The 25,511-nt window shown below is 44.8% G+C and overlaps 1 protein-coding gene across 1 annotated transcript; it reads left to right on the top strand.

Moving 5' to 3' along the window:
- Positions 1 to 25,511, top strand: LOC148501686 (zinc finger FYVE domain-containing protein 1-like). Its single transcript, XM_088450170.1, has 11 exons — positions 1 to 238; positions 11,923 to 12,427; positions 12,558 to 12,775; positions 12,918 to 13,024; positions 14,496 to 14,604; positions 14,888 to 14,985; positions 15,407 to 15,524; positions 18,510 to 18,680; positions 20,518 to 20,695; positions 23,339 to 23,446; positions 23,932 to 25,511. The coding sequence occupies exons 1-11, from the start codon at positions 116 to 118 to the stop codon at positions 24,162 to 24,164; spliced, it is 1,968 nt and encodes a 655-aa protein (XP_088306296.1). The 5' UTR covers positions 1 to 115; the 3' UTR covers positions 24,165 to 25,511.

Below are 25,511 nucleotides of genomic sequence, written 5' to 3' on the forward strand. Positions count from 1 at the left end.
TATGTTTTGTAAACAGTGAAAGTGAAAGCACTCGGTGAACCTGCCTGGCAGTGCCGCTGCCAGTGCATCCAAGTCACCTGCGAGGCTGGGTGTGCCGCCTGCCGGGCACCTGATCATGTCCACATTACTGCTAGAGGACCCTTTGGCCATAAACAGAGCCCATACAGGGAAGAAGCAGGGTCAGGAGGAGGAGGAGGATGTCAGTTTCCTGCTGGTGGATGACAATGAGAACCTGCAAGTAGGTGGCACATGTGTGCTGTATGTGCCCAGTGTTACTCCTCTACACTGAGTTTATGTTATGTAGGAGGGCGTTAGTCTATAATTAGTTTGTAATTTATTGTAGGTCAGCACCATTAGCCTACACTACAATATAAAGCCACAGTACACTATACTACACATTCACACTACAATGCACAGCCACAGTACACTATACTACACATTCACACTACACTACACATTCACACTACACATTCATACTACACATTCACACTACACTATACTACACATTCACACTACAATGCACAGCCACAGTACACTATACTACACATTCACACTACAATACACAGCCACAGTACACTATACTACACATTCACACTATACTATACTACACATTCACACTACACTACACATTCACACTACACTATACTACACATTCACACTACAATGCACAGCCGCAGTAAACTATACTACACATTCACACTACAATGCACAGCCACAGTACACTATACTACACATTCTCACTACACTATACTACACATTCACACTACACTATACTACACATTCACACTACAACGCATAGCCACAGTACACTATACTACACATTCACACTACAATGCACAGCCACAGTACACTATACTACACATTCACACTATACTACACATTCACACTACACTACACATTCACACTACACTAACCTACACATTCACACTACAATGCACAGCCACAGTACACTATACTACACATTCACACTACACTATACTACACATTCACACTACAATGCATAGCCACAGTACACTATACTACACATTCACACTACAATGCACAGCCACAGTACACAATACTACACATTCACACTATACTACACATTCACACTACACTATACTACACATTCACACTACACTACACATTCACACTACAATGCACAGCCACAGTACACTATACTACACATTCACACTACACTACACAGCCACAATACACTATACTGCACATTCACACTACAATGCACAGCCACAGTACACTATACTACACATTCACACTACACTATACTACACATTCACACTACAATGCACAGCCACAGTACACTATACTACACATTCACACTACAATGCACAGCCACAGTACACTATACTACACATTCACACTACAATGCACAGCCACAGTACACTATACTACACATTCACACTACAATGCACAGCCATAGTACACTATACTACACATTCACACTACAATGCACAGCCACAGTACACTATACTACACATTCACACTACAATGCACAGCCACAGTACACTACACTACACATTCACACTACAATGCACAGCCACAGTACACAATACTACACATTCACACTACAATGCACAGCCACAGTACACTACACTACACATTCACACTACAATGCACAGCCACAGTACACTACACTACACATTCACACTACAATGCAGAGCCACAGTACACTATACTACACATTCACACTATACTACACATTCACACTACAATGCACAGCCACAGTACACTATACTACACATTCACACTACAATGCACAGCCACAGTACACTATACTACACATTCACACTACAATGCACAGCCACAGTACACTATACTACACATTCACACTACAATGCACAGCCACAGTACACTATACTACACATTCACACTACAATGCACAGCCATAGTACACTATACTACACATTCACACTACAATGCACAGCCACAGTACACTATACTACACATTCACACTACAATGCACAGCCACAGTACACTATACTACACATTCACACTACAATGCACAGCCACAGTACACTATACTACACATTCACACTACACTACACATTCACACTACACTATACTACACATTCACACTACAATGCACAGCCACAGTACACTATACTACACATTCACACTACAATGCACAGCCACAGTACACTATACTACACATTCACACTACAATGCACAGCCACAGTACACTATACTACACATTCACACTACAATGCACAGCCACAGTACACTATACTACACATTCACACTACAATGCACAGCCACAGTACACTATACTACACATTCACACTACAATGCACAGCCATAGTACACTATACTACACATTCACACTACAATGCACAGCCACAGTACACTATACTACACATTCACACTACAATGCACAGCCACAGTACACTATACTACACATTCACACTACAATGCACAGCCACAGTACACTATACTACACATTCACACTACAATGCACAGCCACAGTACACTATACTACACATTCACACTACAATGTTTGCTGCTTCAGTATTTTTAGACCTTTTTGTCAGATGTTACTATCAGCATTGTTAAGACCAGCATTGATTAGGCAAGAATCAGTCAGTATGTGGTCCAGAAGTTGATTGACAGCATGCCAGGGCGAATTGCAGAGGTCTTGAAAAAGAAGGGTCAACACTGCAAATATTGACTCTTTGCATAAACTTAATGTAATTGTCAATAAAAGCCTCTGACACTTATGAAATGCTTGTAAATTTACTTCAGTATAACATAGTAACATCTGACAGAAAGGTCTAAACACACTGAAGCAGAAAACTTTGTGGAAACCAATACTTGTGTCATTCTCAAACCTTTTGGCCATGGCTGTAAACTACAATGCAGAACCTCAGTATACTACACTATACACTGCAATGCACAGCCAGGTTGGGTATGAAATGCCAGCTGTCGGGATGCCGCTGTTCAGAATACAGACAGCGACATGCCGACACACATAGGAACTAAAGGTAAGTATTTTCCCTACCTCTACCCTAACCCCTACCCTAACCCTTCCTGGTGCCTAAACCTAACCCCCAATTCCTAGTACCTAAATCTAACCTCCCGCACCCTAAACCTAAGACCCCCTCTCCGGTGCCTAAACCTAACGCCCCCTAGTGCCTAAACCCAACCTTCCCCTCCTCGCACCCTAATCCTAACACTCCCTCCCCGGTGCCTAACCCTCGCCCTCCCCCTAATGCCTATCCCTAACTCTGCTACCTAACGCTAACCTCCCCCTAACACCCTGATACTTACCTTCATGATGCCGACGGTCGGGAAACTGGTGTCGGGATCCCAACCTGTTGTGATTTCGGCGCCGGTATTTGGACCGTTGGCATCCCTGCACGGCCAAAGTATACAACTTTACACTACAATGCACAGCCATAGTACACTACACTACACATTCACACTACAGTACACTACACAACACATTCACACTACAATACACAGCCACAGTACGCTATAGTACACTATACTATACACTACATGCACAGCCACAGAACACGACACTATACACTACAATTTCACAGCCACAGTACACTACAGTACACTACAATACACAGCCACAGTACGCTATAGTACACTATACTATACACTACATGCACAGCCACAGAACACGACACTATACACTACAATGCACAGCCACAGTACACTACACTATACACTATAATGCACAGCCACAGTACACTACACTACTCTACACTACACTACAATGCACAGCCATAGTACACTACTATTAACTACAATACACAGCCACAGTACGATATAGTACACTATACTATACACTACATGCATAGCCACAGTAAACTACACTATACACTACAATGCACAGCCACAGAACACGACACTATACACTACAATATACACTACAATGCACAGCCATAGTACACTACACATTCACACTACAGTACACTACAATACACAGCCACAGTATGCTATAGTACACTATACTATACACTACATGCACAGCCACAGAACACGACACTATACACTACAATGCACAGCCACAGTACACTACACTACTCTACACTACAAACACATTCACACTACACTACTCTGCACTACACTACAATGCACAGCCATAGTACACTATACTACACTACTATACACTACAATACACAGCCACAGTACGATATAGTACACTATACTATACACTACATGCACAGCCACAGTAAACTACACTATACACTACAATGCACAGCCAAAATACACTACACTATAAACTACAATGCACAGCCACAGTATACTATACTATACACTACAATGCACAGCCACAGTATACTATACTATACACTACACTGCACATTCACACTACACTACTCTGCACTACACTACAATACACAGCAACAGTATGCTATAGTACACTATACTATACACTACAATGCACAGCCACAGTACACTACACTACTATACACTACAATACACAGCCACTGTACGCTATAGTACACTATACTATACACTACATGCACAGCCACAGTACACAACACTATACACTACAATGCACAGCCACAGTACACTACACTACACATTCACACTACACTACTCTGCACTACACTACAATGCACAGCCATAGTACACTATACTACACTACTATACACTACAATACACAGCACGCTATAGTACACTATACTATACACTACAATGCACAGCCACAGTATACTATACTATACACTACAATGCACAGCCACATGCTATACACTACAATGCAGAGCCAAAGTACACTACACAGTACACTATACTACTCTACACTACAATGCACAGCCACAGTACACTACACTATACACTACACAGCCACAGTATACTATACATAACAATGCACAGCCATAGTACATTACACTACACATTCACACTACAATACACAGCCACAGTACGCTATAGTATACTATACTATACACTACATGCACAGCCACAGAACACGACACTATACACTACAATGCAGAGCTACAGTACACTACACTCTACAATGCAGAGCCACAGTACACTACACAATACACTATACTACTCTACACTACAATGCACAGCCACAGTACACTATACTACAATGCACAGCCACCGTACAGTGCACTAAACTACACTACAATACACAGCCACAATACTCGCTAGTACATCACACTATAGATGACATGGCATAGAGCAGCATTATGTGGAGTGCAGCATAAATACAGAAGGAGGACATGGTATAGGGCAGCATTATGCGGAGTGTAGCATATAGATGGAGGGAGGACATGGTATAGAGCAGCATTATGCAGAGTGTAGCATATAGATGGAAGACATGGTATAGGGCAGCATTATGTGTAGTGTAGCATATAGATGGAGGGAGGACATGGTATAGGGCAGCATTATGTGGAGTGTAGCATATAGATGGAAGACATGGTATAGGGCATTATTATGTGGAGTGTAGCATATAGATGGAGGGAGGACATGGTATAGGGCAGCATTATGTGGAGTGTAGCATATAGATGGAGGGAGGACATGGTATAGGGCAGCATTATGTGGAGTGTAGCATATAGATGGAGGGAGGACATGGTATATGGTGGCATTATGCAGAGTCTAGCATATAGATGGTTGTAGGACATGGTATATGGCGGCATTATGCGGAGTGTAGCATATAGATGGAGGGAGGACATGGTATAGGGCAGCATTATGCGGAGTGTAGCATATAGGACATGGTATAGGATAGCATTATGTGGAGTGTAGCATATAGATGGAGGGAGGACATGGTATAGGGTGGCATTATGCAGAGTGTAGCATATAGATGGTTGTAGGACATGGTATAGGGTGGCATTATGCGGAGTGTAGCATATAGATGGAGGGAGGACATGGTATAGGATAGCATTATGTGTAGTATAGAATATAGATGGTTGTAGGACATGGTATAGGGTGGCATTATGCGGAGTGTAGCATATAGATGGAGGGAGGACATGGTATAGGGTGGCATTATGCAGAGTGTAGCATATAGATGGTTGTAGGACATGGTATAGGGTGGCATTATGCGGAGTGTAGCATATAGATGGAGGGAGGACATGGTATAGGATAGCATTATGTGTAGTATAGAATATAGATGGTTGTAGGACATGGTATAGGGTGGCATTATGCGGAGTGTAGCATATAGATGGAGGGAGGACATGGTATAGGGCAGCATTATGCGGAGTGTAGCATATAGGACATGGTATAGGATAGCATTATGTGGAGTGTAGCATATAGATGGAGGGAGGACATGGTATAGGATAGCATTATGCAGAGTGTAGCATATAGATGGTGGACATGGTATAGGGCAGCATTATGCGGAGTGTAGCATATAGATGGAGGGAGGACATGGTATAGGGCAGCATTATGTGGAGTGTAGCATATAGATGGAGGGAGGACATGGTATAGGATAGCATTATGTGGAGTGTAGCATATAGATGGAGGGAGGACATGGTATAGGATAGCATTATGTGGAGTGTAGCATATAGATGGAGGGAGGACATGGTATAGGATAGCATTATGTGGAGTGTAGCATATAGATGGAGGGAGGACATGGTATAGGGTGGCATTATGCAGAGTGTAGCATATAGATGGTTGTAGGACATGGTATAGGGTGGCATTATGCGGAGTGTAGTATATAGATGGAGGGAGGACATGGTATAGGGTGGCATTATGCAGAGTGTAGCATATAGATGGTTGTAGGACATGGTATAGGGTGGCATTATGCGGAGTGTAGCATATAGATGGAGGGAGGACATGGTATAGGGCAGCATTATGCGGAGTGTAGCATATAGGACATGGTATAGGATAGCATTATGTGGAGTGTAGCATATAGATGGAGGGAGGACTTGGTATAGGGTGGCATTATGCAGAGTGTAGCATATAGATGGTTGTAGGACATGGTATAGGGTGGCATTATGCGGAGTGTAGCATATAGATGGAGGGAGGACATGGTATAGGGTGGCATTATGCAGAGTGTAGCATATAGATGGTTGTAGGACATGGTATAGGGTGGCATTATGTGGAGTGTAGCATATAGATGGAGGGAGGACATGGTATAGGATAGCATTATGCAGAGTGTAGCATATAGATGGTGGACATGGTATAGGGCAGCATTATGTGGAGTGTAGCATATAGATGGAGGGAGGACATGGTATATGGCAGCATTATGCAGAGTGTAGCATATAGCACATGGTATAGGATAGCATTATGTGGAGTGTAGCATATAGATGGAGGGAGGACATGGTATAGGATAGCATTATGTGGAGTGTAGCATATAGATGGAGGGAGGACATGGTATAGGGCAGCACTATGTGTAGTATAGAATATAGATGGAGGGAGGACATGGTATAGGATAGCATTATGCAGAGTGTAGCATATACATGGTGGACATGGTATAGGGCAGCATTATGCGGAGTGTAGCATATAGATGGAGGGAGGACATGGTATAGGGCAGCATTATGTGGAGTGTAGCATATAGATGGAGGGAGGACATGGTATAGGATAGCATTATGTGGAGTGTAGCATATAGATGGAGGGAGGACATGGTATACGATAGCATTATGTGGAGTGTAGCATATAGATGGAGGGAGGACATGGTATAGGGTGGCATTATGCAGAGTGTAGCATATAGATGGTTGTAGGACATGGTATAGGGTGGCATTATGCGGAGTGTAGCATATAGATGGAGGGAGGACATGGTATAGGGCAGCATTATGCGGAGTGTAGCATATAGGACATGGTATAGGATAGCATTATGTGGAGTGTAGCATATAGATGGAGGGAGGACATAGTATAGGGCAGCATTATGCAGAGTGTAGCATATAGATGGAGGGAGGACATGGTATAGGGCAGCATTATGTGGAGTGTAGCATATATATGGAGGGAGGACATGGTGTAGGGCAGCATTATACGGAGTGTAGCATATAGGACATGGTATAGGATAGCATTATGTGGAGTGTAGCATATAGATGGAGGGAGGACATGGTATAGGGTGGCATTATGCAGATTGTAGCATATAGATGGTTGTAGGACATGGTATAGGGTGGCATTATGCGGAGTGTAGCATATAGATGGAGGGAGGACATGGTATAGGATAGCATTATGTGTAGTATAGAATATAGATGGTTGTAGGACATGGTATAGGGTGGCATTATGCGGAGTGTAGCATATAGATGGAGGGAGGACATGGTATAGGGTGGCATTATGCAGAGTGTAGCATATAGATGGTTGTAGGACATGGTATAGGGTGGCATTATGCGGAGTGTAGCATATAGATGGAGGGAGGACATGGTATAGGATAGCATTATGTGTAGTATAGAATATAGATGGTTGTAGGACATGGTATAGGGTGGCATTATGCGGAGTGTAGCATATAGATGGAGGGAGGACATGGTATAGGGTGGCATTATGCAGAGTGTAGCATATAGATGGTTGTAGGACATGGTATAGGGTGGCATTATGCGGAGTGTAGCATATAGATGGACGGAGGACATGGTATAGGGCAGCATTATGCGGAGTGTAGCATATAGGACATGGTATAGGATAGCATTATGTGGAGTGTAGCATATAGATGGAGGGAGGACATGGTATAGGATAGCATTATGCAGAGTGTAGCATATAGATGGTGGACATGGTATAGGGCAGCATTATGCGGAGTGTAGCATATAGATGGAGGGAGGACATGGTATAGGGCAGCATTATGTGGAGTGTAGCATATAGATGGAGGGAGGACATGGTATAGGATAGCATTATGTGGAGTGTAGCATATAGATGGAGGGAGGACATGGTATAGGGTGGCATTATGCGGAGTGTAGCATATAGATGGAGGGAGGACATGGTATAGGGTGGCATTATGCGGAGTGTAGCATATAGATGGAGGGAGGACATGGTATAGGGCAGCATTATGTGGAGTGTAGCATATAGATGGAGGGAGGACATGGTATAGGATAGCATTATGCAGAGTGTAGCATATAGATGGCGGACATGGTATAGGGCAGCATTATGTGGAGTGTAGCATATAGATGGAGGGAGGACATGGTATAGGGCAGCATTATGCAGAGTGTAGCATATAGGACATGGTATAGGATAGCATTATGTGGAGTGTAGCATATAGATGGAGGGAGAACATGGTATAGGATAGCATTATGTGGAGTGTAGCATATAGATGGAGGGAGGACATGGTATAGGGCAGCACTATGTGTAGTATAGAATATAGATGGAGGGAGGACATGGTATAGGATAGCATTATGCAGAGTGTAGCATATAGATGGTGGACATGGTATAGGGCAGCATTATGCGGAGTGTAGCATATAGATGGAGGGAGGACATGGTATAGGGCAGCATTATGTGGAGTGTAGCATATAGATGGAGGGAGGACATGGTATAGGATAGCATTATGTGGAGTGTAGCATATAGATGGAGGGAGGACATGGTATACGATAGCATTATGTGGAGTGTAGCATATAGATGGAGGGAGGACATGGTATAGGATAGCATTATGTGGAGTGTAGCATATAGATGGAGGGAGGACATGGTATAGGGTGGCATTATGCAGAGTGTAGCATATAGATGGTTGTAGGACATGGTATAGGGTGGCATTATGCGGAGTGTAGCATATAGATGGAGGGAGGACATGGTATAGGGCAGCATTATGCGGAGTGTAGCATATAGGACATGGTATAGGATAGCATTATGTGGAGTGCAGCATATAGATGGAGGGAGGACATAGTATAGGGCAGCATTATGCAGAGTGTAGCATATAGATGGAGGGAGGACATGGTATAGGGCAGCATTATGTGGAGTGTAGCATATAGATGGAGGGAGGACATGGTATAGGGCAGCATTATGCGGAGTGTAGCATATAGGACATGGTATAGGATAGCATTATGTGGAGTGTAGCATATAGATGGAGGGAGGACATGGTATAGGGTGGCATTATGCAGAGTGTAGCATATAGATGGTTGTAGGACATGGTATAGGGTGGCATTATGCGGAGTGTAGCATATAGATGGAGGGAGGACATGGTATAGGATAGCATTATGTGTAGTATAGAATATAGATGGTTGTAGGACATGGTATAGGGTGGCATTATGCGGAGTGTAGCATATAGATGGAGGGAGGACATGGTATAGGGTGGCATTATGCAGAGTGTAGCATATAGATGGTTGTAGGACATGGTATAGGGTGGCATTATGCGGAGTGTAGCATATAGATGGAGGGAGGACATGGTATAGGATAGCATTATGTGTAGTATAGAATATAGATGGTTGTAGGACATGGTATAGGGTGGCATTATGCGGAGTGTAGCATATAGATGGACGGAGGACATGGTATAGGGCAGCATTATGCGGAGTGTAGCATATAGGACATGGTATAGGATAGCATTATGTGGAGTGTAGCATATAGATGGAGGGAGGACATGGTATAGGATAGCATTATGCAGAGTGTAGCATATAGATGGTGGACATGGTATAGGGCAGCATTATGCGGAGTGTAGCATATAGATGGAGGGAGGACATGGTATAGGGCAGCATTATGTGGAGTGTAGCATATAGATGGAGGGAGGACATGGTATATGATAGCATTATGTGGAGTGTAGCATATAGATGGAGGGAGGACATGGTATAGGGTGGCATTATGCGGAGTGTAGCATATAGATGGAGGGAGGACATGGTATAGGGTGGCATTATGCGGAGTGTAGCATATAGATGGAGGGAGGACATGGTATAGGGCAGCATTATGTGGAGTGTAGCATATAGATGGAGGGAGGACATGGTATAGGATAGCATTATGCAGAGTGTAGCATATAGATGGTGGACATGGTATAGGGCAGCATTATGTGGAGTGTAGCATATAGATGGAGGGAGGACATGGTATAGGGCAGCATTATGCAGAGTGTAGCATATAGGACATGGTATAGGATAGCATTATGTGGAGTGTAGCATATAGATGGAGGGAGGACATGGTATAGGATAGCATTATGTGGAGTGTAGCATATAGATGGAGGGAGGACATGGTATAGGGCAGCACTATGTGTAGTATAGAATATAGATGGAGGGAGGACATGGCATAGGGCAGCATTATGCATAGTTGACAAGAGGACCGACCAGCGCCAGGGAGCAGGTTAATGAGTGCGGATGAGTGAGTGAATGTGTAATAAAGTAATTTTCACAGATGAGGTACAAGTGCCACAGGGCAGACTGGCTATGACTTGTAGTCCCACTGATGAAGAACAATATTATTACTTGATTTAACCCATTACTGCACTTACCGCCCAGGTCACACTGATCTGTGCAGTGTTTCTGCTGCACCCGCAGCTCACAGGTAGGTCTTAACATTTCAGTCCAAATACGACTGAACTCAGGGCCTGACTAAGGCTTGTGGGGGGGCCACAGGGCAACTAAGTCGTGGGGGTCCCGTCCAATAAATTGGCCCTTTAACTTGTTCCCCTCCAAAAAGACCGCAGTGGCCCCCACACAGACTCCTTCTATCTCTCCAGCCCAGTGTTTCTTGAACCTCAGTGTCTCCCCAGCGTCCAGCCGCCACACTTACCTTCTATGTTTTCCGGCTGCCTGCCGTGGCTCCTCTGCTACCTGCTCTCTGTGAGTAGGACCGAGTTTGAGAGCCACTGGTATAAACCTTGTCCTGCATTGTAGTGTACTGTAAGCCACTGGTTTCTTGTTCATTTATTTATGTACTTTGTAAGGCGCTGCGGATCACTTGTGGCACCAGATAAATAAAGGATAATAATATTAATAACTCTGAAACCAGAGATTGTAAAGTCAGTTGAGCAGGGAATGGAGAAGTGCTGGGTAGTATTTTATGCATTAAATAGGAAAAGTAACAAATCTATAGAACATCAGTCATTGTGTCAGTAGTTACTGTATGTAAGCAGGATTTTCAGTTTCCCGGAATATTTCAGTGTTTAATATTCTTTTCTTTTAGGCAAAAGATGAGTCGGACTTCATTAATAAGCTCGGCTGTTGTCCGCAGCAACCTGTTAAAGTTCTTAGTATTTTTGGCAACACCGGAGATGGAAAATCCCACACTCTCAACCAGATGTTTTGTGAGGGTCTTGAGGTCTTCAGTACCTCTCCTTCCCAGGATTCCTGCACTGTGGGAGTATGGGCCGCATACAACCCAGCCTTGTCTCTTGTCCTCCTGGACACAGAAGGTCTTCTAGGAGCCACTGACAAGCAGAACCAGCGTCTGCGTCTTCTTCTGAAGGTTCTTGCTGTGTCTGACTTGGTGATCTACAGGACAAGAGCCGAGCGGTTACACAACGATATGTTCCAGTTTCTGGGAAATGCTTCCCAGGCTTACCTGAAATTCTTCACCCCTGAACTGAAAGCCTTGTCAAGTCGCTGTGGGCTGGAGGTGACCTTATCCAGCCTTGGACCATCTCTCATCATTTTCCATGAGACCTCCCGGACAGATCTGCTGGGTCATGGTGAGGATCTGGGTTATACTGTATGTTGAAGTTATCATCTATGTCACTGGTGATGACATAAAGGTTTCCCCGCTGTATATGCATGTGTGTACCCTGCACTGTTACATGTGTGTTGTCTCATGTCCTGCAGGAAGTAAGGTCCGTGGCCAGGCAGAGACGGATCTGCTGAAAAGATTCCATGACCTGGGGGCACCTCCAGAAGCCTTTAGCTCAGTCCATTATGTGGGGACAAAGACTGTGATCCCACCTACTGACTTCTCCCAGTTAAAGGAGACAGTCAAAAAGCAGGTGATGGATACGTCCACCCGCTCATCCAGACCACTGTCCCATGTTTTCACAGCCTTGCAGGTACGTGGTACAAAGACTACTGCTGCTGTCTATTTTGGTTCTGGTAGATGTATTTGGTTGTGATCGCTTGATGGAATTGGATGGGGCAGGAATGCTTAGAAGTGACTAGCGTGTGAGGGTATCTCATCGTTTTTTCTTGCAGAGTCTGAGCGAGCGGTTCTCTGGGGATATTCCGGACGGGCAGGTTCATATCACCTCTTTCTTCCCAGATGAATACTTCACTTGTTCCCTGCGTTGTTTAAGTTGCCGGTAATTCTTTAATTTTACAGGGGTCATTTCTACATAAACTTCTTATCGTTTAGTTAGTAACTAGGGAAATGCAATGATCTTAATTAATAAGCTAATAAACCCAGGGTTGGTCTCCTCTTCTGAGGGTGATCATCCATTAGATGAAGTATCGTGACAGATTCAGTTCTACTAGTTATAGAGGTATCCATGTTTATGTAAAGCCGACACACCATATATAGGGGCATAGGCCAAAAAGACATATATACAGCTTATTTCTCATGCTTCATATAGATGTATCCCCATACACCTAGCCTCCATACGCCGTGAGACACCTGGCGCAAGTGAGCCGCACTGAGCGGTGTAAATTTCTTATTGACAGAAAACGCGTCTTAGTCGCAATTGGAGGTCATAAACGGCTTCACGAGACTACACTGATTAATTTGATATGTGACACTTGTATATCTGTGTTCATCAGAATCTGGTTACAAGGCACAACAGAATTCATAGTGGAAAAAAGCTGTGGCCGCTGCATCACATCACTTCCCATACAGAATTGGACTCGGTCGCACACAGATATACAAGTGGTGCATTTCCATTTAATATAGTGCAGTCTTGTGAAGCGGTCTGATCGCATTGTGACTAAGACGCATTTTCAGGCTGGAAAAAACGCTCAACGCAAGCCGAGTTGCACGGGCAGGATGAGAAGGGCTGTTGGGCGCCACTTCAGCAATAGGGTATAAGAACACATCTGTGTGAACCCAGCACCTTCAGCCACCATTTTAGCTCATGTCAAAGCAATTTAGGTCAGAGCAATTTTTGTGTGCCTCTACCTGTGGAGTGATGCCCTTATACCCATGGGGCACAATTGAGTGACTCATTCTTCCCTCAGGGAGCAGTGACTTTTCCAACTTTTATCCAAGCAGGACAGCAGTGGTGCACTTATTGGTGAGCAATCAGTGGAGAGGCACATCCTGGTTCCAAATTGTGAATGTACCAATTCAGTTGCTGGTGGGGAGATTTACTTGGGAGGGTACACCTGTCAACCGTAATGCAGATGTCCTGTGGGTTAGGTGAGGGAGCACTGAAACCTCCAATGGGGCAGAAGGGCATGGGGTACCATGGGTTGCTTTTGGGTGGAGCACTTTTTTGGGGGTTGTGCAAATGTTATACCGTGCGCAGTAGGGTGGCACAACTATTCTTGTGGGGAGAAATGGGTTGTTGGCTCTCTTCCTATAGGTTTACACATCATGGTCTACAGGGGTTCAACTAGATCCGCACCTATTCCAGCATGGCACAGTGAGGACGCTCAAAAGTTCCAATCTAATATGGAGTGTTTGTTTTGTGCAGACATCATCTACAAAAGCCACAAAATTGGTGCTATTTATAAAAGTTACATCTGGGATTCATCTTTTCACTGCTGTTATCACTTACTATCCAGCATATGATAAGTATCCATTATTAACATTGTAAATGTTTTATATATAAACCACAGGTCACGCTGCAAGAACAGAATGAACCATCTTAAGGACAGTGTCCCCCACCAGGCAGATGGTTTGTGCCAATTTGCCCATGAATATAACAATAAAGTTTTGATTTGTAAGGTGAGTGGAGGGTCTGAATGCCACTAGAGATGATTAGACAGGGGTGGGGGCAATATGAGAAGAAAGGTCAGAAGTTTAGGGAGAGAACAGTCTGAGAGACCTAGGATTCTACTGAATAGGGCTACTGGTCTTTATGGGGTAAGGCTGTGCAGGGCTGTGTTGTATGGGGAAAGAGGATGTGGATTTTAAACAGGGTAGTATAAAGTAGTTCTTTAGAGCTTTTATATACCGAATACAGAGAAAATAAGTATTCTTCATAAAGTCCCAACTTTGTCTCCCACAGCGATGTTATGAGAGTGGCCGCGAGATGCTCGTTATCCCCAAAACTGTGGCATCCACAGACAGCCCCTGGATGGGCTTGGCAAAATACGCCTGGTCTGGGTGCGTTGAGTTTTTATTTTGCTTTTGTTTATGTGCACCTTAATAAGCTTTGCATTCTACTGGCTTATAGTACTATTTATTAAGTAATGACCACTCTTGCAACTCACAGGACCGCTGTATGCACCGGCCCACTCCGTAATTATATTTGGCTAGTTTACGATCACGTCACTGTTTAGTGCGAGTCACATTTCAGTTAATCAGTTGTGTTTTTTATATAGATTACAATCCATACAGTGTCCTGCTTTTCCCATAGAACTCCTGCCTAGTACTGTGGGTAACTGTAACTTCTCCTGGGCCCAACACTCTGATAGCACAGCAAGTCAGCTGTCCTGGGGAAATGACCATTGCCCACCAGAGGGAGATTCTCAAGACAATTGCTGCTGTTCTTCAATATAAGGAGTTTATACCATTAAATCTGTAGGTACATCCTGGAATGCCGCGTCTGTGGGATCATCTACCGCAGCCGGCAGCACTGGTATGGAAATCGAAGCCCTGATGGATCAGTCGTGCGACAGGAGGTTCGACACGTCTGGTCTGAGGTACCTGCAGTATATTTCTTCTCCCAATCCCCTTCTCCATTGCTGATGTGTGCGTCCACCGCCATGTATGTGTGTTCAGATCATGGTTATTGTACATGTTGCAGAATACTTGATAGAAGTTGATATTTCTCATATTCATAGATTATAATAGAATACCCCGCTGACTTGTGGATCTCCAATTGTCATGAAACTTCCTATCTCACCTAGCGTTTGACCACAGTTGGTCAGGCTTTGGCTAGCAGGGCATGCTGGAACTTGTAGCTCCACAGTAGGTGGGGAGAGAGGTTAACTAGGACTAGATTAACCAGTCTATGTACAAACTATAAAATATTCTCCATACACCCCTGTACACCCAGTGCCCGACTCAGAAAGCTGAGCCATCTTTTTGCTACTGTGTGTGCACAAAAATCCCTAAAAATCCCTATGGCGCCTACATTATACAGCGTTTACACCCGAAGGTGCTGATACCATTTAGACGCATGGTGTCAGAGATGTTTTGGAAAAGTGCTGGGCGTTCCTAGGCCGTATCTGGGAGGTGGCTAAATATGCACGTAGATTAGGGGTGGGCAATTTGTGGCACCCCAGCTGTTGTAGAACTACACATCCCATCATGCCCTGCCACCGTTTTGCTATTTGGCCATGCTAAAACTGTTGCATGCTGGGATTTGTAGTTCAACAATAGCTGGAGGGCCGCTTATCGCCCACCCTTGACGTAGGGGGTTTGTCTTATGGGCATGTAATGGGCGTGTTGCTGAAGTGTTTGTGTAAACAGATGCTCAATTGTTCATATTGGAGGCTATACTCTGAGGGAAATCAGCATCTGCCATAGGGGTGCTGCAAGATTCCATGGTGCCATAGATAGTGGCGTCTAAAGAAACACCTGGCGGTATTACAGCCTCTCTAGATGCTCAGAGTGGCGTCTCAGTCCTAGCACAGTCATCCGCACAGATGTACACCAGGGAAGGGCTCTGTAGCAGCATTTGCATAAAGTCTCAGATGGGCTTCTGCCAAAAGGCACAGGCACATCTGCGGCCACCTCTGAATCAGGACCCCAGTGTCTGGAAGTAGTTCTGTGGCAGTCACAGTGGGCGGCAGTGTATTATTACGCCATGCTATGCCTCTGCAATTTGTGAACAAAATAAAACCATCTACAGCAAAAGCTTCACTTTGTGACTGAAAATTTCATACACACAAAATAACTGCTACATAATTGTTCACCCATGCTAGACATTTGTAGGCCTACAGATATGTCCTTATACATCTTTGCTGCAGTCGCGCTTAAAAGCCCCTTTCGGCGCGCCAGGTCCCGTGAGACTCTGCTAGCACAGGGCATCTTTTTTGGCGGAAGGGCATCTAAGGTGCAATGCCTTGCAACTAGGATGCACCAGCAGACTCTGCTGATTAATTTGATAGGCGACATTTGTATACCCGCGTGCGACGGAGTCCCTGAATCTGTATACGAAGTGCTACAATGTAGCGGCCGCAGCTTTTTTCGTTCCACGTCCCGTTGTGCTTCATATACAGACTCCAATGCACACAGATATACAAGATTGCAGCATAGACGCACTATTGGCAAAAAAAATTCAAAGATGCCCAACGCCAGCACAGTAGCACCAGACCTGGCGGCTCACTCACGCCTGGCAAGTTGCGCTGCGTGGCGTATTGAGGCTAGATGTATGAGGACACATCTGTACACATATTGCAGAGCAATACTTGGTTTAGTAATAATTTGGTCTACAGAGTCCAAGCAACCAGCCTGCTGCAGTGTTTGGGCACGCGGAACGTTTTGGTACAAACTGGATAAAACCTGGGATTGTAAATAAATGTCCCCCACACAGTTTGTTGCACAATCATTGCTAACTAAATATGACATTTCAGGGCCAGAGTTCGGTTTGTTGGGAGATGTGAGGGTGATTCTTATAAGAAGGTTCTGTGCCAAAACCAGATTAATGAAGTGAGATTATTTAAATGGTATAAAAGTGCTCCCTCTGCACCTCCGTAGTGTTGAGGTATTAGGAAAAGCATAAATCCGATTAGACAGGGAAATTGATCCGTGACCATAGGACAATTATCTATCTCCCACAACATCTGAAGACCATTTCAGGTCATGGTCAGGGACCTAACAGCAGCCACGCCATAGGCGGTGCAGCCGGTTACCTCTGGGAGTTTAGTTCCAGCTTCACCCAGTACAGGGAGCAACTGACAACCAGAAGGGTCATCATGCTACTGGGTGTTTCACTCGCTATTGGCCCCAAAGTTTTTATTATAACTTAAAGAAGTAATTTAAGTGAAATGTGACTCAGCCCCACCTCGTGTCTGTGTGTTACGTGCCGATATGAACCGGTACACAGCTGAACAACGCGTATTTATTGTTCAGACGTTCTGGAAAACTGAGTCGATAAAGGTTCATATCAGCACCTAACACACAGATACGATGAATGTGGACGCCTCAGTACACAACACCACTGTCAGAAGCAGGAATACCTACTGACTAGCAGTGAGGCTGCATCGCTGTCCAAAATTCAAACAGGGGAACCACACCAACTGCCATCCTCACTGCCATCCTCACTGGCAGTTGGTGTGTTTCCCCTATTTGAATTTTGGACTGCGCTGCTGACTAGGATGGTGAACAGCTGGCCTTTACTTTGCGCATGTGTGAACAGCTGGCCTGGATGCTAATGGCGGACACTCCACCACTTGCCATGACTTCCTCATGTTTCTCATAGACCAAGGTATATCTGTGTCACATTTCACTAAATTACGTCATTTACTTTAAAAGTTATAAGAAAACTTTGGGGCCAATAGTGAGTGAAACATCCTGTATAATATTTCTCCTCCAGTACTTGGGAATTGTTGCTTGTATGAAACCAGGCATCACCATGACATGTCATTGTTGTGGTTCACAAACATCCTCATAAGCACCATACCCCTTCGTCCACATGTCTCAGGGATGCTCCATGTCTCTCTTCATATGTTTTCCTGCAGGGCGACTCTTGCTCACTGGACCAGCACAATGCAGCCCAGCGTGTCCTGGATGGGGTGAACTTAGTCATCCAGTCTGTGAACGAATACAGCTCAGGGCCCACACGTACCGCCACCTCATGGCTGACTGACCAAGTGGCTCCATCATATTGGCGACCCAACGCAGAGATTACAGTAAGGAGAGTCAGGTCCCCAATTCATTTCTGTGCCTCTTGGTTTTCATTTACACGGATTGGCCAGATAAGGTACAACAAAGAAAAATACTCAAATCCTAGTTCCTTCTGTTTCAAATGATGGGAGGACCAGAATATTGCCCCAAAAATCCATTGACCTGTCACCCATGCAGACTGCTGCTGGCATGTAAGGTGCAGGGTGTGTTTTCATACGCACATTGTGTTCCTTGACTTAGATAGAGCAATAGTTCAATGTCACATTATATTAGATTCCTCCCTGATCAGGTACATCCCGTTATTGCAGCAGTATTGTTACCCACAAGGAGCTTATTCTGCAATATAATGTCACATCATATCAGATTCCTCCCTGATCAGGTACATCCCGTCATTGCAGCAGTATTGTTACCCACAAGGAGCTTATTCTGCAATATAATATCACATCATATCAGATTCCTCCCTGATCAGGTACATCCCGTCATTGCAGCAGTATTGTTACCCATAAGGAGCTTATTAGGCAACAACATTACTTTGGCGTTTCCAGGAAAACATTTAGAACATTGTAAAAAGTTCCTTTCTCTCTTTGCCCCCACCAACGTGGCCTTCCCCCTTTTTTTTTTTTTTTTTTTTTTAAGTAACTTTATTTTTGCCAAATTAAGAACGCAAACCTGAAGCTCAAGCTTAGACTTTTTAGAGATCCATTTGTTTGCTGTGATGGAAACGTCTGATGATGGAGCTAAGGGCCTCTAAATTGTCCCTAACTGATCAGAGCTGCATTTAGGGAGATGGGTGAGTTTTATGAGGACAGACACTGATATTAGTAACATTTAATTTCAACCTGGAAAAGATAAGAGTCTTGGTGGACTTCCAGCTCAGATTTACTCTAGGAGAATAGATCCCAGTACATGAGTAGGCTATGCTAAGTAATATATCAGCCCTGCCTCTTGTTCTCATCAGTGGTGATAGTCAGGATGATGATGTTTGAGCTCCTTGTGCTGATAGTCATCCTCTGGGATCTCAAACATTGCCCTGAAGCAGATAAGGGCAGGAGGCAGGGCTGATGAAGAACTGGTCCTGTATTGGGCCCTCTGTTGTGGGATGAAAAAGAAAAGGTAGCGCTGATAGACAAATATAAAACTATTTATTTCACCACAGTGTTAAGCTAAACAATGGCAACAATTAAAAGAAACCAATGTCCAAATACAATGTGCTGTAGCAATTAAAGGACCGGCTGCTAAATCTGACGGTATAGTATCAATACTCTCCCCAGTGCGACGCTTCTGATATATAATTGTCCAGATGGTAAATATGGGTATAAACAGTGTTGTCTAGCCCTAACCTCCCCTTCCTGCACCCTAAACCTAGCCCTCCCGGGGGTGCCTAACCCCCCCTCCCCGCAGCCTAGCCCTAACCTGCCCTCGGGGTGCCTAACCCTAATGTCCCCCGGGGGTACCTACACCTAACCACCCCCCATCCCTGGGGACAGTATGCTACTTACCTCCGTCCGGACGATCGGCATTCCATCGTTCAGGATGCCGACGCTGGTATCCTGATGTCATTCGGGATAGCGGCGTCTGTATTTTGACGGAGGTCGGGATTCCGCCGTCGGTATATCAACATTTTAACTACATCCACATGGACGAGCATCGCGGCAATGCTGCGCGGCACATCGCCAGGAAATGAAGCATTTAAAACCCCTCTCATATGATATTATTTCTGCTCCAGCTGTTTCTATTACTTAAAGAACAATAAAAACCCTGAGTGTTCCCCCATCTTACATGCCTGCCTACCTAATACGTCATTAGCAGATCTATTACTCTACATTGTTCCCCCTCCTGTAGGAGTGTCACGGATGCAAGAAAGGCTTCCTACCAGCTGAGCGGAAACATCACTGCCGGTCCTGCGGAGAGGGCTTCTGTCACAACTGCTCCAATCAATCTATGCCCGTTCCTGAGAGAGGCTGGGGCCCCTCCCCTGTGCGTGTATGCAAAAAGTGTCACAGTAAAGGGCCCGTGAAAGGTGAGAGACAGACTGAAAGGTATGAGGGCCGTGGACGGTGACGAATACAATTTTGAGTCTCTGTTGTACATCAGCACAAATGTAATGTGGCAGAAACATATTGTGCTAATCAGCTTGGATGACACTGATGTGAATGAGGCATGTAATGGCTGCTAGCCAGGATCTCATTGTGCTTCGGAAACAATCCATTCTGTAAGCAGAATTCATGAGCTCCACCGTTCATCCAGCATTTAACTCTCCTAGTGGAAAACTTCTCAACCACAGTTGGTCTAAGCAGCAGTCAACTTTCAGAATACTTACGTTTAGGTGCCACCTCCGTGCATCGAAGCCGCAGGAGTTTGTTCCGCTTGTTAATGTTGGTTATTTCTGTAAAATGTGATTTACTTTCACATTCAGGGTATTTCAGTTTTCTCTGCGGTAACCTGGGGACACACTGTACAATTGTCTGATACATTATCTGAGAATATTATGATCTCACAGAGCATTGTATAGTACATTTGTCTCAGATAAATCGGTCTCATCACATGTGATAAATCTGTGTACGCGCTGCCGACCGGTCTGCCGACAGATGTAAATCTGTGTAGTGTGTACAGGAACATGATCTTTCCTTCCGATCACTAGGACAGATAAGAGAGAGATTAGAGTTTCAGTTGGGGTTAGTTGTCATTATCCATCAACTGACTTGTACTTCACCGATCAAAATAATGTATCAGTTCCACATTGTAGCCTTCGGGTGTGGTATAATAGATCGACAGTCAATAGGTCGACACCAAATGGTCGACAGAGTTAACAGGTCGACATGTTCAAATGGTCTACACAAAGGGTCTCATTCAAACCCGCTCGCAAGCGACGATGCGCTCGCAAGCGGGTCGATATTTGGCTGTGCACACCCTGAAAGATCTCTGGGGCTTGCGGCAGATGAGACCCTACCACAAGGGTCTCGTCACAAGCCCCGAAGGTCGCGATGGTCTGGACCATCACGACCATCATCCTGGTCGCTCGTTAAAGCTAGGAGGCCGGATCAGAAAATGGAAGCGGCCGCCCTCATTCAGAGCAAGCGCTTGCATTTTGTGAGCGGCTCTGAATGAGGTTCAAAGTCTGACCTTTTTTTTTTTTTTTATAATTTAAGCTTAACCCTCACACAGGTGCCTAGCCCTCACCCAAGTGCCTAACGTTGAAAAACCATGGAAAAACGTGTCGACCACTTGAACCTGATGAACTTTTAACTCTGTCAACCTATTGACCATCTGGCATTGACCTATTGACTGTCAATGTATTGACTGTTGATCTTCAGTGACGTAACAACGGCTCCCGCAGACCCTGCGGTGGCTTGGGGGCCAGATTAAGGGGTGGGGGGCGTTGTGATCCAGCAACTTTGAATGTTGGCCTCTGAAGCAATTAGAGGCTAAAGAAGGCTCTGGTCGCTACAGAGGCCAGCGTTTCCAGTGATGCAGTGCACGGGTGACGTCATGATGTCACCCACGATGTGAGGAGCCTGCGCGCCTACTGGATCCAGTTAGATCCAGACAGCGGGAGCCCTGACGGTGTGGAGCCAGCAGTGCCCAGCGTGGTAAGGTAAGTACCGCACAGGGTAGTGGGGGGTCCACTGGGGGCTGTTCTGCACTGGGAGGGGGCACTAGTACTGGGGGCACTGCATAAGGGACACTACTACAGGTGGGCTTTGCATATGGGGCGCAACTACAGGGGGCTTTGCATAAGGGGCACAGCTACAGTTGACACTGAATAAGGGGTACTACTACAGGGGCACTGCATAAGAGGCACTACTACAGGAAGCACTGCATAAGGGGCACAACTACAGGGGGCACTGCATAATGGGCACTAAAATGATACGCAGAGAGTTTACAGGTTATAACCAATGTTCCCAATAATCTGGTTCTACATTGACATAGAAACTGTGTAACCTGTCTTCAACTGAGGTACATACTGGCAGGAGCGGAGAGGAGGGTTGGTGAGGTAGATCTTTCAGGGTGGGATGTAATCGGCATGACTGTGTGGCACAATTTACTATAAGTGGTATTACTTAGTGTGGCATAATGTGTTATAAAGGGCATTACTGTGGCATGTGTTATAAGGGGCATTACTGTATGGCATAATGTGTTGTAAGGAGCATTATGGTGTGGCATAATATGTTATAGGGGCATTACGGTGTGCCATAATGTGCTATAGGGGCATTACGGTGTGTCATAGGGGCATTACGGTGTGCCATAATGTGTTATAGGGGCGTTACGGTGTGCCATAATGTGTTATAGGGGCATTACGGTGTGGCATAATGTGTTATAGGGGCATTACGGTGTGGCATAATGTGTTATAGGGGCATTACAGTGTGACATAATATGTTATAAGGGGCATTACTTAGTGTGGCATAATGTGTAAGGGGCATTACTGTATCACGAAACCACACATTTTCGGGAGTGCGCGTACCAGAGGAGCGCGCAGAAAAATGTCTTCTTTGGGTTTTTTTGGCCGGTGGGCAGAAACTTTTTTGGCAGGGGGGGAGCAAAATTTATAGTTACGCCACTGTCGATCTTCCATCCAAATACTGTAGCCTCCAAATTCCACTTTCATTAATGAAATGTTAAATGTGATTTGATATAGAGTTTGTGTTTGTGGCTCTTCCCACAGGTCAGCAGACTGTGGAAGATAATGGGAGTAATCTGTTACCTCGCAAAGTGACAGAGATGGCTCAGAGTTCGCTGGACATGGTGTCTTCAGTGATGGAGTATCCTCTGGGTAAGTTCCTCCGTTTGTCTGTAAGTATGTTTTGAATTGAAAGACTGAACTTTACAATACAGAGGTGGAAAATGTGAACAGTCCACACTTTAACGGGTTTGGTCACTTTAGTTTTGGACAACCCACCTCCCATTTAGCCGCACACCACTATGTCTCCCTTTCCTGGGAACTTTCTCCTTTCCATGCTATTAGATCGCTTACCAGCGATTCCTTTTAGAGACTGGGGAAGCCTTGGAGAGGAACCCATAGAGAGCTACTTTAGGATATAACTGTAGAGGGGATGTGTTGTCCATCATTGAAGTGTCCATTGGGTCCTGTGTGAGGTTTTGGCCAAATTAACCCTCCTGTGTGAATCTCCTTTCCTCATTACCTTATTACTTGTATAACCTGAGGTAAAGCATTGTCAATGTTGTGGTCCATATGATTTGGATGCAGTATCAGTCTCTTGTATCTGTCATACATTATTCTTTCCTAATACCTTATAGGTTTTATGAAGGAAGCCGCACGCCCCAGCTATTGGGTGTCTGACCAGGAGATCTCGCAGTGCCACGGATGCAAAAAGCCATTTACACCTAAAATGTCCAGGCATCACTGCCGTGCTTGTGGCCAGGGTTTCTGCCAGATGTGCACGGACGCTCAGCGACCAGTCCCCTCTCGGGGCTGGCATCACCCAGTCCGTGTGTGTCGGGGCTGCAACCTGAAGAAGGGGGAGCTGTGACGTGGACGCTGTCCTGTGTGTTGGCTGATCACCACGCACTGGGACGTGATAGAGCTCAGAAGAGATGTGGAGGGTTATAATAGGGACTGTAGAGCCTTGTGAGAACAAACCCTGGTGACCTCCAATGATCATAGTAGCAAGTTACCTGTTATAATGTCTATTACTGCACAATGACTTTAATTAACTCCATTACCGCCATGTCGTGGAGCTTCTACATTTGATTGCTTCTCCTGAGCTAAAGCAGGGTTATTAATGGAAACTGGAGGCTGAGGTCAAGTGCAGAATCATCCACCATCCTTAGCACCTAGAACCTCATTTCCTAGTTCACAGACTAATTCTCTACTGGAAGATAGAGTAACTTAATTAAAATCTCTTCAATATAAGCACTAACCAGCGTTGTGAACTGCACATAGATCTGTTGAAATTATTGGCTGACAAATCTGTTGGAAGGGAACCCTTCCTTAGTAATTACATGCTATTGGGAATAAGTTATTGATACCCGCTAATAATAATAATGATAAGTGACTCTGAACACTGCTGTATCCGGTACGGTACAACTTGTCGACATTTAGAAGGTTTACATTCTGTAGGTCGCCGCCAGAATGTCGACAGGGTCTGAATGTCGATAGAATGTAGACATGGTCAATAGGTCGACAAACACTGTGCCTACCTGCATTTAGGGCGACATTTTCAAAATGTTGACATTTAACATGTCAACACCAAAATGTCGACATGGTGTTTTTTGCTTATTTCATCCTATTCCTTATCCTGACCCTAAGCCTAAACCAAAACCTAACCCTAATTTTAAAAATCATGAAAAAAAAAAAAACATTTTGGTTTCGACATTCTGAATGTGTCGACATTTTAACCCTCTTGATCTTTATGCATGTCGACATTTCGGTTGTTGGCCTATTGCCCATGTCGATATTCTCACTGCTGACATTCAGAAACTGTCGACACTTTGAAAATTGGCAAGTCGACCGGATACCGCTATGTCAGGTCACATCATTCGTAGCAGCCACTACAGATCTGAGACCAATCAGGAGATTTCCTGAAAACGCTGGGCACTTTATTTGGGGCTGCATTGTATTTCGTAACATCACTGTAACCTTAGACAGTCCACTAAACCTACACTATCTGTTGATCCTGTATGTAAAGACATGCTTTCACATTCACAATGTATAGAGGTGTAAAAGATCACACAGATCATTACAGAACTTGAACAATGCTTGCATCAAGTGACAGTGCAAGGGTACCTACGAAGCTGCTGATCAGCCGTAATAGGCTCTAAGTTAGGGGTGGGCAATAAGCTGGGCCCTCCAGCTGCTGTAGAACTACACATCCCAG

This window comes from Taudactylus pleione, unplaced genomic scaffold (genome assembly GCF_031769625.1).
Source record: "Taudactylus pleione unplaced genomic scaffold, aTauple2 ptg000507l, whole genome shotgun sequence".
Lineage (NCBI taxonomy): Eukaryota > Metazoa > Chordata > Amphibia > Anura > Myobatrachidae > Taudactylus > Taudactylus pleione.

Coding starts and splice junctions, on each gene's coding strand:
- LOC148501686 (XM_088450170.1), top strand. CDS start 116: ATGTCCACATTACTGCTAGAGGACCCTTTGGCCATAAACAGAGCCCAT. Junction 13,025..14,495: donor CTGCGTTGTTTAAGTTGCCG/GTAATTCTTTAA, acceptor TATAAACCACAG/GTCACGCTGCAAGAACAGAA. Junction 15,525..18,509: donor TTCGACACGTCTGGTCTGAG/GTACCTGCAGTA, acceptor GTTTTCCTGCAG/GGCGACTCTTGCTCACTGGA.